General features: G+C 49.5%; 2 protein-coding genes across 3 annotated transcripts in view; one reads left to right on the forward strand and one right to left on the reverse strand.

Annotated features, from left to right (window-relative positions):
- Positions 1-4,643, forward strand: part of stra6 (signaling receptor and transporter of retinol STRA6) — a 43,743-nt gene extending 39,100 nt beyond the window's left edge. For both annotated transcript variants that reach the window (XM_078532289.1, XM_078532288.1), the window contains exons 17-18: positions 336-473; positions 1,886-4,643. In XM_078532289.1, the coding sequence (XP_078388415.1) occupies positions 336-473; positions 1,886-2,103 (356 nt within the window). In that variant the 3' untranslated portion in view covers positions 2,104-4,643. The remainder of the gene's footprint in view (positions 1-335; positions 474-1,885) is intronic.
- Positions 4,644-10,334: 5,691 nt separating this feature from the next.
- On the reverse strand, positions 10,335-13,064 carry islr2 (immunoglobulin superfamily containing leucine-rich repeat 2). The gene is given in 3 exon segments (XM_078532290.1): positions 10,335-11,993; positions 11,995-12,197; positions 12,200-13,064. Coding segments are annotated over 3 exon segments (1,944 nt in total). The 3' UTR covers positions 10,335-11,117.
- Between the last annotated feature and the right edge of the window lie 943 nt (positions 13,065-14,007).

The following is a 14,007-nucleotide window of genomic DNA, read 5'->3' on the forward strand; positions in this document are numbered from 1 at the left end:
ATTGTTGTTTTTTAAAAAAACCTGTCTGGTTCACTAATGTCCTTTAGGGAAGGAAATCTGCCGTCCTTACCTGGTCTGGCCTACATGTGACTCCAGACCCATGGCAATGTGGTTGACTCTTAACTGCCCTCTGAAATGGCCTAGCAAACCACTTAGTTCAAGGGCAATTAGGCTTGGGTAACAAATGGGGGCCTTGCCAGCGACAGCTACATCCCGTGAAAGAATAAAGAATCCCTTACATCTATGCAAGTGTGATTTATTGAATAGCTAGGAACCAATAGCAGCGAGAGCCATTGAATGCTGCATTGAGAATCATTGTCTTTTTCTTTCTGAAGGCTATCGCTGTTACTCTAGCTTCCTGGAGGTGGAGGCCAGTCAGTCCCACCCAGTGATGAAAGCTTTTTGCTTCCTCCTACTCCAATCCCAAAGTTCTGGGAGAAGCTGCAATGATAAAGGCAAATCTGTTGAAGAAGGTCAGTGATTGTACAATGGAAGGGGAGATGTTGGAAAAGTAATTGGGTGATTTATTTTTGAATGTTTAGAATTTGATGGAGAAATCAGATACACATATGTGTTTCTTCTTTTTCTGATGTTCATCAAAGTGTGGTGCAGTGGGCAGTGACCCTGTCTCTGAGCCAGAAGTTCTGGGTTTGAGTCCTACTCTGGGACTTGATGGCCATGGAAGGTGCATTTATAACATAAAAAAAAAAAAAATTAGAAAGGTCTTAGACAGCGACCCTTCCCCATTGCGCCTTTGCGGCAGCTGCCCCAAGCTTTAGTGCGTCCCTCAGCACGTAGTCCTGGACTTTGGATTGTGCCAGTCCGCAACAATCGGTCGGGGACAACTCTTTGTGCTGGAAGACCAACAAGTTTCGGGCAGACCAAAGCGCGTCTTTCACCGAGTTGATGATCCTCCAGCTGCAGTCGATGTTTGTCTCGGTGTGTGTCCCTGGGAACAGCCCGTAGAGCACAGAGTCCTGTGTCACAGAACTGCTCGGGATGAACCTCGACAGCAACCACTGCATCTCTCTCCAGACTTTCTTTGCAAAGGTGCATTTATAACATGGCCAAACAGGTTGAGTATCAATCTGTAAATCCTTCCCATACACCAGTGGGAGAGTCCCCTTTCAGCCATGCTTGATGTGGAGTGGTACCCTTCAAACTATAGCCCCCGGCCACAGGCTAGGGACCTGTTCCAGGTAAGACTAGCCATTGAAACAGACATGAGCTTTGTCTGCCTCCTATGACACTAGACATGAGAAAGCCTCCAAATTTAAATCATCAAAGTGAGGGATCGATATCAAGACTTCCCAGATCAGGGTCTAACATTGCCAGGTACTGAGGAAATCTACCCAAATAAAACTGTTCCAGACTCAGTGATAGGTGAGTAATCAAAGTAATGCAGTTTGGAGCTGCACAGCAGTTAATGGGCTTTCAGATATCCAATGCCAGTATGAACATTATTACAGTCTTGTCACTGTAAGGCTTCCATCTCCCAGCACTAATTGTAAATTTGTCCAGTGGCTATTTTAATCTATAGTACTATAAAATGCTACAAATTTATCATTGTATGCCCACCTGTATCTCTAGGTTCTCAGTCTTGCACCTACACCCACTCCATTGTAAGTTCCTGGGTCCTATGTTATAATGTAAACTGCCTATGTAAACTTGTCATAATTGCAACCCCCCATCACTCATGGTGCTGCAGAGCCACAATTTTGCATTGGCCTGCTGTTCTACCTGTACTGCAGAGAAACTCCTCGGCTTCACCTAACGCTACTTCCTATATCGCTGTACGTTTTGCTACATGTTGTACATGATGGCTTTCAAGCATCCATGAACTATTGTGATGTGTGTTATGTGTGTGTGGTTTTTTTGACAGCAGGAATTCAGTTGGTGCCCGATCAGAAATGTACGAAGATGACAAAATCCAAACGAGCTCTGGCAAGATGGAGCTTGACGTACACCCTCCTAAACAATCCTTCGTTGGTTAACTGCAGGAGGTCCACAGCTACTAATGTAATTACAAATGGGGAGCTGAAAAGTTCTTCCAAACTCAGCACAAATATTTTTGTTAAATCTGAACTGTGTGAAAAGGCATAAGATCCTGTATAAATCAGTGTTCCTCATTGATGCAGTCCAGGAGGCCAATCATGTATCTATACAGTTTGAAAAAAAAAACACCTTGCATTGGTTGCATACACCATGTCTACACATTACTTCCTGTTGCAATGATTGGTCATATTTCCCCATTAGCATTTGCCATGACAACGGTCACAGTATAGTTAGAGTTGGCCAGTAGGTAGCTCTATGGTCACTTTTTTAGTGGTTGTGTATTTGTAACATGGTTTACTTGCTTTTCTAACTATTGGACTTTGTTACTAATGGTTAAGTGGACTCGTTTTGAATTTTTACAAACAACCACTGAGATAACGAGTCACTATAGAGAGCTTACGCTATGTCTTAGGGTGCAGTTTGCACTTTAAACAGCTATAGCAAATCTCCCCAAGTGTCATCAATTATTATGTGTCATAAATATTTTTAAAATGAAAGCTATTCTGTTCTGCAGTTGTAAGTATCTGGGTTTACTAGTTTAGGAATTGTTAAAATAACATGCAAAGTTTTGAAATCTTGGCATTTCTAAAATGCCAAGAATTATAGAAAAGTTTAACCTCTCTCCTGCATAATTTATATCGGTAACCTTTCTTTCTTTGCAGCTTTATTGCCTGTGATTACTGCTCCCGCAATGTAATTGCAGCTCAATGCACAGAATATAATGGCAGGAATGTCCTACTCTTATGCCGAGGGAATTGGAAATGAGTTTTAATTTGGAAATGAAGCCAGGCACTCCTATAGCTCATCACCGAGTGTGATTGCTGATCAAAAGTCTGACTTCTTGCATTCTGGCATAGCATACACCAAAACCCATCACTAGGTAAAATTGGGAATGATCTCAGCCAGCTGTCCCTTGCTGAGATGATTCAAAACTGATCTGAGGGTTAAAATGTTGCTATTAAATTTACACATGCCAGAGTGTCATTGGCCATTTGAGATTTGATAGATAACTTACCTTTGCTTGAAAGGGAGCTTGGTGCTAAGAGGTTGCCAAACCCACCAAATTCTCTGCCTCCAGTGTTTCAAGCTAATTTGAGGGTCCTGGCTTTACGGCAATTGATGAAACCCCTTTAGGTCCATGTAGACCCATCAAATCCTGCACAACCATGTGAAAATCAAGGCAAAACCACAGGTTATCTGATTAAACTAGGAGCTGCAGAGTCTTGTGGCATTGCTGGATAAAATAACATGTTGTTGAAGCTTTTTGTCTTGCTCTCATTAGGACAGGTACAAGAATGACAAATTTCAAAGGAAGCATCAATTTATACTGCATGAAAAAAGGGTGCTGATTGGTTGGCAAGTCGACTCTGGCCGAGGTGTCACCATGGAGAGTCAACTTGCCAACCAATCAGCACCCTTTTCTCATGCAGTATAAATAGTTGCTTCCTTTGAAATTTGGCATTCTTGCATATGTCCTGATGAGTGCAAGACAAAAAGCTTCAACAACATGTCTCTTTTTTCAGCAATACTCAAGTCCATACAGCTAAGTGACTGGTCTGAAACCAGTGTCCTTTCCTCGAATCCAGATGGTGGTAAAATTATGAAGCTCTGCAAATATGGGTGACCACTTGTAAGATCAGGCGCAATTTAAAGCCTGTCTGATCCATGACTAGTGTAATTTATTGCATGATCTTCAGTTAGCTTGAGAGCCCTCTGCTGTGATCACATACACGCTATGTTTGGTCATTCACTCTGGTGAACTAAAGCGAAAATATTTTGCAGTTTCCTGTTGAATGGGGTTTGACCTGAGAGTTGTTGTGGTGTGCAACATAAAGCCAATGGTATTGAAGTAACTGGCATGTTCCTTACAGGACTGTGTCACTTCAAGGAGCTTTTTTGCTCGGTAATATTGAAATATAAAGCCCTACAGTAAGTGAATGAAGGGGAATCTGGTTCATTCTGTCCTGCACGTTCAAAATGACATTGACATTTGAGCAAGTAATGATAAAAGTTAGAAGCCGAGAATACTTGTATCCATGAGATTCCAGTATTGTAGAGTTTGATGCCAGGCTCTATGATGGTAAGTGTGGAAAGGTTTTGCCTGTTACCTGTTGATTTATTTGCCATATAAAAGATGGGGCAGCTTGGCTATCTTTAAGTTTTTTTGGAACCACCATTTGATGTTGATAATGCCTTGGTCTGTTAATTCAGCACACATCACTGATATAGAAGGGGTTAAATGCCTTTAAAACTTTGTAAAGGTTTGTAAGATTATGATTCCTTTTTAATGTATACCCTCGTGCCTGCTGCCCCTATTCCTGCCCTCAAAAACATTTGAAGTTCTTGCAGGATTAACGTTGGACTGTGGACTCAATCGTTCCGGAGTGTTTTTTTAAAAATATTTTTTGCCTTTGTTTCCAATGAGTCAAAATATCCAAAGGTGCCTTTAATGCATAGCACTGACTTATCACTTTACCTTGTGAGATGTGTGACCTTTCTTTGACATGGCAGACATGTATTTTACTGTGCTGTTGTTTTAACTTTCACTGTTTATAAAATAAAATACAATCATTATGATGAAGCTTAAACTGATTTCAGACTTTTCTATAAATTTGAGGGGTCTTTTTTTCATCTCCAACAAGGATTCGCACACTTTCTGGTATCTGAATGCTTGCTCCTTTTGTTTTCAAATTACACTATCTGTTGCTAGGTGCAGTCAAGTACCTATACAATCCTTCACACTGAGATAGGATTTCAACTTGCATTTATACAGTGCCTTCTTTAAATTAGTAAAATTCCCCAAGGCACTTCACAGGAGTATTGTCAGACAAAAATAAATTGATACTGAGTCAAAGGAAACATCAGGACACTTGCCCGTAGGAATAGGTTTTAGGGAGTTTCTTAAAGGAAGGGTGAGAGAGGTGAAGAGGTTTGAGGACGGAATTTTGTAGCTTAGGGGAAAAATCTTCCCCCTGTCGGAAGAGCGGGAGTGGGCACGAGCGGGCGAGCTCCCGATCGGCGCCCCCAGTCGGGAGCGTGCCGCCATTTTATGTGGGCGGGCCAATTAAGGGCCGCCCAGCATGATGTCCGCCAGGAAGTGCTATGCACTCCCTGTTCGGGGTGGGGGGGATGTGGATTCCCTCAGCCGGGAATGCGCTCTTTCACGCAAGTGCGCAAAAGAGCGCACAGATCTCCCTGAGGCTAAGTGCTGCCTCAGGTAGATCAGCTCCGATTTAAAACTTTTAATAAAAATGTTTAAAATGTCTCACATGAGCTGGGACACATCCATAACTTTTATTGCAACCTTTCATTAAAATTTAAAAACCCTCATGAAACCTCATCTCGCCAGTGGATGATGTTTCATGTTTTTTTTCACAAGCCTGCCTGGGCTCCCAACCTGCCCGCCAACCTTTTAATGTTGGACAGGCAGGTCCATTAATGAGCTGAATTGGTTCCTTAGTGGCCTTAATAGGCCGTTGACAGGTCGGCGGGAGCGCATCCGACTCGACTGTGCCCCTGCCAACCTGAAAATGTAAATGACGCTGGGTGACATCGGGAGTTCCACCCGACATCATCCCGCATCGGTGAGCAGGCCTTGCCCCCCGCACGCCAACGGAAAACTTCTGCCCTAGGACTCCGCTGGTTGAAGGCACAGCTACTGAGGGCAGATGCAATAGTGAGGGGAACACAGGGTGAATTGTAGGAAGCAGGACTGCCTCGGTGAACTGCAGTATGTAAATGGTAATTATCAAATTACCCTCCAGATAAATTATTGTGCCTGTAATGAAATAGGCAGCCATCCTATGGCAAGTGCTCACCCAGCAACTAGGATTTGAGAAGCCATCCTAAAACATTGGCAACCTTCAGAGGAGGTGGCATTAGTGAAGGCACCTGCTACAGGTCATGGTGCCCGTCTGTCATTTCATGGCAATAAAGTTAGCACCACACATGGGCTTAATAGTACCAGCAACTGGCATTTCACAGGCATTGTTTGAAGCTACCAGCTATTGATTTTTGGTTTTAGTGTTAGGTGTTGTGATGGGATTGGCCTGTACCCAACAGCACTGGCTGCAAAAACCAGGACACTGGTACTGATCAGCCCTGTTGAGTTAGTTTTAAACCTCCAGTGTTAAGTATCCCTTTAACCTATTTGGAGGAAGATGTATTCTGGTGATGAAATGGGGGCTTCCATTTGCATTCTCCTGTTTCCGCCCCTCCCCCTCCTGTCACAAGGGGTAGCCCCAGCTCCCAAAGGTCCTTCTTGAATAATTTAATTCTGATTGATCTGACCTGCTACATTTGAAACATTGTGGATTTTTTTTTTCAAAATCCATTTATATGGAAATGACATGTTGCTCTTGCTGTATGAACCTAGTGACTTAAGGCAATATTTCCTCAAATTGTTACCAGGAGGTTAAAAACATGAATTTCCAAAAGAGTCCAGAGAAAAGCCCAGAATATACATTGCTGCATAGACAACTCTCAATCTTCCATTACAGTCGTGTATGGTAATTTAGTAGAGTCACACATGATAAACTTGTAGCACAGTGGGTCAGTATAGAAGAATCTGACACTGTATGGATGTATTGTAGAGATCCACTCACTGTACAAACATGTTGTTGGTTATGTTTGTGATTGTGGGGACTCGCCATAGGGAAATTTGATTTTCATTCATGCTGCCCTGGTTACATAGAACAAAGACCATACCCAGCAAGGACTGAGGTACATCCGATGGTCACTTTGGGCCCTCTGTATTCACAGAAGTAACAGAAACCCTTAGAGATGGGCGTAAAGTGTGGACAAGTTCCCATGTTCATCTTCTATGACAATCTTCTATTGGGAGAGATGTCGGTGTAGTGGTAATGTCAATGGATTAGTATTCCAGAGCCTTGAACTGATGCTGTGGGGACATAGGGGAGAACATTCCCCCCGTCGGGGGGGTTGTGTGGGGGTGGGCAGGAGTGAGCACAAACCGGATCGGCACCTCTCGATCGGGTGCGTGCTGCCATTTTACATGGGTGGGCCAATTAAGGCCCGCCCAGCGTGGCGCACACCCGGAAGCGCTGAGCACTCCCTGTGCAGGCTGGAGGGGTGTGGGAATTCCCTGCGCTTTTTTCACGCATGCGCACGAAAGAGCACAGCGATCTCCCCAAGGCAGGGAGGTGCCTCAGGGAGATTGGCTTCAGTGCTAAAGTTTGAAATGAAGGTTTGTAACACTACTTTAAAACACGTCCCCTCATGTGACACTATCATGTCAAAGAATAAAAGTATAAATTGTTATTACATTTGAAAACACTTCATGAAACCTCACCCCGCCCATGGATGAGGTTTCATTGAAAACGTGAAGGTTGCCTGGGCTCTTTGCCTGCCCCCCACCACCGCCAGCCTTAAGGTTGCACGGGCAGCATTCTTAACAGCTTTAATGACTTTCTTAATGGCCTTAATAGGCCTTTGACAGTTCGGTGGGTGCTCAGCTGATGTGGCTGCGTGCCCACTGAACCGACAATCTAGGTGACACCGGGACTCCCGCCCGATGTCACCACGCGTAATTTTACACATCGGCGAGCGGGCCCCGCCCCAGCTCGGCGATGGGAAAATTCTTCCCATAGGTTCAAATCCCACCACGGCATTCAATTAATAAATCTGGAAGTTAACGTTAATCTCAATGGTGGTGATCATGATAGCTATCGATGATTGTTGTAAAAACCCACCTGGTTCATTAATATTGTTTAGGGAGGGAAATATGCCGTCCTTACCCGGTCTGGCCTACATGTGACTCCAGACCCACAGCAATGTGGTTGACTCTTAACTGCCCTCTGAAATGGTCTAGCAAGCCACTCAGCTCAAGGGCAATTAGGGATGGGCAACAAATGCTGGCCTTGCCAGTGACATCCACATCCCATGAAAGAATAAAGAAAAAAATGTATAACCTTCAGTGACACCCAGCCGCTATCTGACTTGCTGAATGTTTTCAGCATTTTCCGAAATTTTTTTTTAAAAACCTAACTTACCTTTATGGTATATCTCTTGCCTCTGATTCAGCGGGTTGTGGTTTTGACTCCCGCTCCTGCATAAAATCGAGGCTGACTCCCTTGTGTAGTACTGAGGGAGCGCTACACTGTCAGGGATGCTATTGTTCAGCTGAGATGTTAAACTGAAGTCCTGTCTGCCTCCTTAGCTGCACCCTGAAAACACACCTTCAAAGAAGAACAACGAAGTTGGATAATATTTATCTCAACCAACATTACTGAAAACTGTTCTAGTCATTATTACACTGCTGTTTGGGGAGCTTGCTATGTGTATATTGGCTATAGTGCCTCATACATTTCAATTACAAGTACACTTCCAAATATACATTGGCTGTGAATTGCTTTGGGATATCCTGAGGGTTGGGGAAGATGTTATATCAATGCAAGTCTTTCTTTACAGCAACTGGGGAATATTATTAGTTCTTTATTTTCTGACTGCAACTTTCTGCTAGATGAGGACTCATGTCAATGTTAACCTGAATGGAACGTATAACCTGTTAGCTCCCTGGTGCTAGCTTGTCTAGAATATGTAATCTAGGCTGACCATATAATGCATATTTTCTCATTGAAACATGCAATATTCTGAAGGAGCTGGGTAGGGTGGACACTGGGAGATTGTTTCCGCTGGCCGGGGGAATCTAAAACACGGGGGCACAGTCTCAGGATAAGGGGCCGATCATTTTAGGACAGGGATGGGGAGAAATTCCTTCACTGTGAATCTTTGGATTTGTGTGTCCCAGGGAGCTGTGGATGCTCCGGTGTTGAATGGATCCAAGGCTGGGATGGACAGATTTTTGGTCTCAGGAGAACCGAGGGATACAGGGAGGCAGGCGGGGAAAGTGGAGTTGAAGACCAAGGTCAGCTATGATATTGAATAGTGGGCAGGCCATGTGGTCTACTCCTGCTCCCATTTCTTGAGTTGTTGCAGTGCTGTGGGGATTTGCCTTTTCAGTCATAACATCTTTTGGAAGGGAAACTAAACTCGGTGCCTATTTAGGTTGGTGGGCAGGGTTATAATGGGAAGACACTTGAGGTCCAAGGGAAACCCCATGAGAAGACAGTAGAAGGCCGTGGGGTACTTGTCTGGAGGGCTGGGATCAAGAAAGATGAAAACCTCTTTCATTTTGTATCTAAGTTCTCTCTGCTGGCTCATAATGATAGCTTATAAGTTTTCTGTGGCCTTTCCTGCACACAGTGTTTGATTTATTCCAGCTCAACCTGTATAACATTTGTATTTACCAAGTGCCTTTAATGTAATAAGACATCTGAGGCACTCAGCAGGAGGTCAAAAGCAAAATTCCCAGTGACCAAAAGTTTGGTCAAAGATGTAGGTTTTAAGGAATGCCTTAAAGGAGGAGAGAAAGGTGATGAGGCAGAGAGGCTTGGGGAGGGTATTCTGAGCCCAGAGCTTCTGAGGAGTGGAGAATCGGATTGCCACTAGTTCCTTTTTGCTTACACCAGAATGCAACTGTACCTTTCTCATCTGACCTTCAGACTCGGGCCAGGTGAGAATAGTGCAGTGCAGCTGTTCCGGAATCCTCTCTTGTCGAGTGCAGCAGCACTGGGGGAAGTGAAGACAAGCCCCCCCCTCTATAATGGCACTAGCTGCCCTGATGCAGGCAAGTTTAAAGGTCCCAGCCACTTTGAGAGGCCATGGAGAATGTATGTGGCTGGGAGGGGGGAGTGGGTCGGGGGAGGGGTTTGATGGGTTGGGGAGGATGGTGCGGGTGGTCAGTGGTGGAGTAGGATGGGTCAGGGAGGCTGGGTGGTCAGTGGGAGGTTCTGGTGCTTAGTCAGAGGGTAGTGGGGAGTTGGGGGGGGGCGTAGTCTGGGCATTGGGAAGAGGGGGTTTGGGTGGTGGGGGAGTAGTTGAGGGGCCGTGTTCAGGGTGGGGAGGGGGGTTCAATACTACAATTACCCAAGAGTTGGAAGCGATTTTAATTCTTCTAACTTTTTCTGGTAACGATTCTGCTACGAGAGAGTCAGAACACAGGCAGTTTCCGAGTATGGGGTTGGTTCCTAGTGCAGGGGTCCATCGGAAGTTTGAATTTCCGGACCCCCCGGTCCTTGCGTGGGGGCTACAGTGGGGGGTGGGGGATCACCCGGGGAGATGGAAAGTCCTGGGAAGGGCCCAGGCAGCTGAATGCACAGCCATCAGTGACGGAGTGAATTGGACATGATCATACCAGCGAAGTGGATCTCCTGTCAATGGTGAAGAATTGGGACCGATTGCGAACAAGAATTGGATCTGCACTTTGCTATGAGTTTATTTATTTTTTCCCCTTTTTATTGAATACAGAGACAGATGAATATCAAAAAGGGCGGAGAGGAGCGGGGGTTGGTTGGAGGTTAAAGCAGACACCATACACACACACACACACCAGACCCCACAACGAGATCGCTCAACAGAGGCAGCGGAGAATCCCTCCGACCCCCTCCTTCTTAACACCTAATGCACCCTTTTGTGCGCACAGGTTAAAAAAAAACATCACCGGCATTATAGAACGGACTAATCTCTTAACACGAACACAGCTTCAGCTCTGGCAGCGAGGTGCAGAATCTGCTGGTGAAATGTAACTTAACAACATTGCACTTGTAGTTAACACCGAGAGAAAACACATAAACACGTTCACTAGATAAACTGTGGGGAGTGGAGAGAGGTTTGCAGTGCACTGGGTGACAGACATGTTGCACAGGGGCGGGGAGGGGGGACTCTACAAAAGGAGAGACAATGCGATGGGTTTTTTTTAACTGATAAAGCACCAATATATCTTGACAATATTTCTGCAGCTTTCTCCAAAGCTGGTCTCGATTGCATTTTTGGTCCCAGTGGGCAGAATGGGAGATTCCCTGTGGATGCCTAGATTGGTCTCTCTCTCTCTCTCTTTTAGGAATGCCAGGAAGTCATTTCTGTCAAGTATCAATAACAAAAATCCTGGGATGATGGGGTTACGGCGCCTGGGGAGGTCCACAGGTCTGGTGGGCTTGTTCGAAGGTTTAGTGCGCGATTTTCCTCCTCCCGCCGGCCGGGAATCAGCGCACCGGCCGCCTGTAGTTGCCGTTAATTTCCTGGGTGATGTTGACAGCCTCTGCGCCCAGGGGCAGCCGGTCGCTGTACTCGGAACCCGCCTCGAACTCCTCCTGGTTGGCTTTGCTCTGGGAGTCGGCGGCCGCGCTCTCGTCCCCCGGTTCGCTGGCTTGGTACAGCTTGTCGGAGCCCGGGAACGAAGCGCTGGCCTCGAAGATGCTGGGCTCGTTCTTGCCCAGCTCCCCGGGGACTTGGGTCTTCATGATGAGCTTGTAGGTCTTGCCCCGGTACTTGTACATGAGGTGGCAGCAGGTTGCTCCCAGCAGAGGGATGGTGGCCAAGCCCAGGAGGAAGCAACTGACCACGATCATTATCAGCAAGGATGGGATCTTCCTCTTGGTTGTGAAGACCACCTGGACCTGGCAGTCTGGCCCGGTGTAGGTGAGGCACAGGGTGTAATTGGAGCCCGGGGTTAAGCCCTGGAAGCGGTAGGAGTTGACGCCGCTTTCAATGGTTGACCACTGGACCACTGCAGCCTCCTTGCCCCCCTCCTCAATGCACAGGTACAGCATCTGCAGGTTGTGGCGGGCGGGTTTCTGGAATGGGGTCAACTGGACCCTGGCGTCGGTCTCCCTCACGTCCAGGGCGATCACCCCGAAGTCGAAGGTGTGTTGCTTCATCTGGGAGCTCTGGTTGAAGGCGTGGTTGGAGATGTAGTGGCTGCCCTCCTTCTGGGCGCAGTCCTGGGCGGCGGGTGTGGCCGAGGTGGCTCCCTCGGCCGGGAGGAGGAGGACGGCGGTGGTGGTGGGGGCGACCGCTGACCGCTCTTTCCCCTCTGGCTTGAGGACGCTGTTCTTGGCCATGGTCAGGTCGGGCTTCCCCTGGGGGCCGGGGCTCAGGACGGGGACCCTTGCTGTAACCGGGGTCGTGCTTCGGGGAGGGAGTCACCAGCACATTGAGGGAGGAGTCGTTGCTTCCCATGGGGTTGCTGGCCAGGCAGGTGTAGCGACCCTCCTGAGCCTTGGACAAACTGGGGATGACCAGGGTGCCGTTCTTGAGGAGCACATAGCGGCCCCCGCCTCTGCTTGGGGTGGTCCAGCTCCATCTCCACCTCCCCTGCCGGCCGTGCGGATCTTCCAGCGGAGCTGGGGCGGGGGGTTCCCGCTGGCGTTGCAGTGCAAAGCCAGGCTGGAACCCTCGGGGAACTCGGCCCGGGGGTTGCTGGGCTGGGAGAGGAGAGAAACCCCCGGAGCCCTGCAGCGCAAGTCGGGCAGCTCCACCACCGGGGTCCCCTTCAGCCCCGGGGGCTCCCAGCAGACGATGTCCTGCCTCTCCGGGATGGAGATGAGAGCCTGGAGGATCCAGCCCCTGAGCCACTCTAGGCGGCAGCCGCAGGAGAAGGGGTTGCTGTAGATCTGGAGGTGGGACAGGGAGCCCAGCGAGTCGAAGGTGCCCTCGTACAGGGTGTGGAACCGGTTGCTGTTGATGCGCAGGGAGCGCAGGTCCCTCAGGTGGTCGAAGGCGTCCCCGGGCAGGTCGACCATCAGGTTGTTGTTCATCTTGAGGAGCTGCAGCGCCGTCAGGTTCCTCAGGTCCCCCCAGGGAAACTCCACCATCCGGTTGTGGCTCAGGTCCAGGTTCTTGAGCTGCTGCAGAGAGGCCAGGCACCCCGCCTCCAGCCGGCCGATCTCGTTGTGCGCCAGCCACAGGGAGGTCACCTGCACCGTCCCGGAGAAGGAGTCTCGCCGCAGCGCCTGGATCTTGTTGGCCGACAGGCTGAGGGTGGTCACGTTGGGCGGTAGCCCCCGGGGCACGGCGGCCAGGTTCTTGTAGGCGCAGTCGGCGAACTGGTGCGAGTACTTGTCCTGGCACACGCAGGGCATGGGGCAACCCCGAGCCACCCGGGCAGCAGCCAGGCAGCAGGCGCTCAGGTACAGCAGCTTAGTCACCATCTCGGCCCCTCTGAGGAGAAAGGGAAACGCACAGACCGGTTACACCAGCTTATTCCTCACATTCCAGCATTGGGCAAACACACAGAGCCTGGCAGAGCCACACAGCCATTCCACCCCCTCCCCCCCCACCCAATTCCACCCCACCACCCTCCACCCAATTCCACCCCCCTCCCCATCCCCCCCATTCCACCCCCCTCCCCCTCCCCCCATTCCACCCCCCCCATTCCACCCCCTCCCCCATCCCCCCATTCCACCCCCCTCCCCCTCCCCCCATTCCACCCCCCCCCATTCCACCCCCTCCCCATCCCCCCATTCCACCCCCTCCCCCCCACCCAATTCCACCCCCCCCCCATTCCACCCCCCTCCCCCATCCCCCCATTCCACCCCCTCCCCCTCCCCCCATTCCACCCCCTCCCCCCCACCCAATTCCACCCCCCTCCCCATCCCCCCATTCCACCCCTCCCCCCATTCCACCCCCTGCCCCCCCACCCAATTCCACCCCCCCCCCCATTCCACCCCCCTCCCCATCCCCCCATTCCACCCCCCTCCCCCCCACCCAATTCCACCCCCCACCCCCATTCCACCCCCCTCCCCATCCCCCCATTCCACCCCCATTCCACCCCCCTCCCCATCCCCCCATTCCACCCCCATTCCACCCCCCACCCTCCACCCAATTCCACCCCCCTACCCCTTCCCCCCTCCACCCCCCATTCCACTGCCCCCTCCCCCCCACTCCCCCCTCCCTCCCCCTCCACCCCCTCACACCCACCTCCCCCCTCACCCCCACTTCCCCCCTCCACTCCCCCCACCTTTCCCCTCCACCCCCTCACACCCACCTCCCCCCTCACCCCCACTTCCCCCCTCCACTCCCCCCACCTTTCCCCTCCACCCCTCACCCCCACCTCCCCCTCACCCCCCTACTCCCCCCTCCCCCTCCACCCCC

Source organism: Cetorhinus maximus, chromosome 30, assembly GCF_964194155.1.
Source record: "Cetorhinus maximus chromosome 30, sCetMax3.hap1.1, whole genome shotgun sequence".
NCBI lineage: Eukaryota > Metazoa > Chordata > Chondrichthyes > Lamniformes > Cetorhinidae > Cetorhinus > Cetorhinus maximus.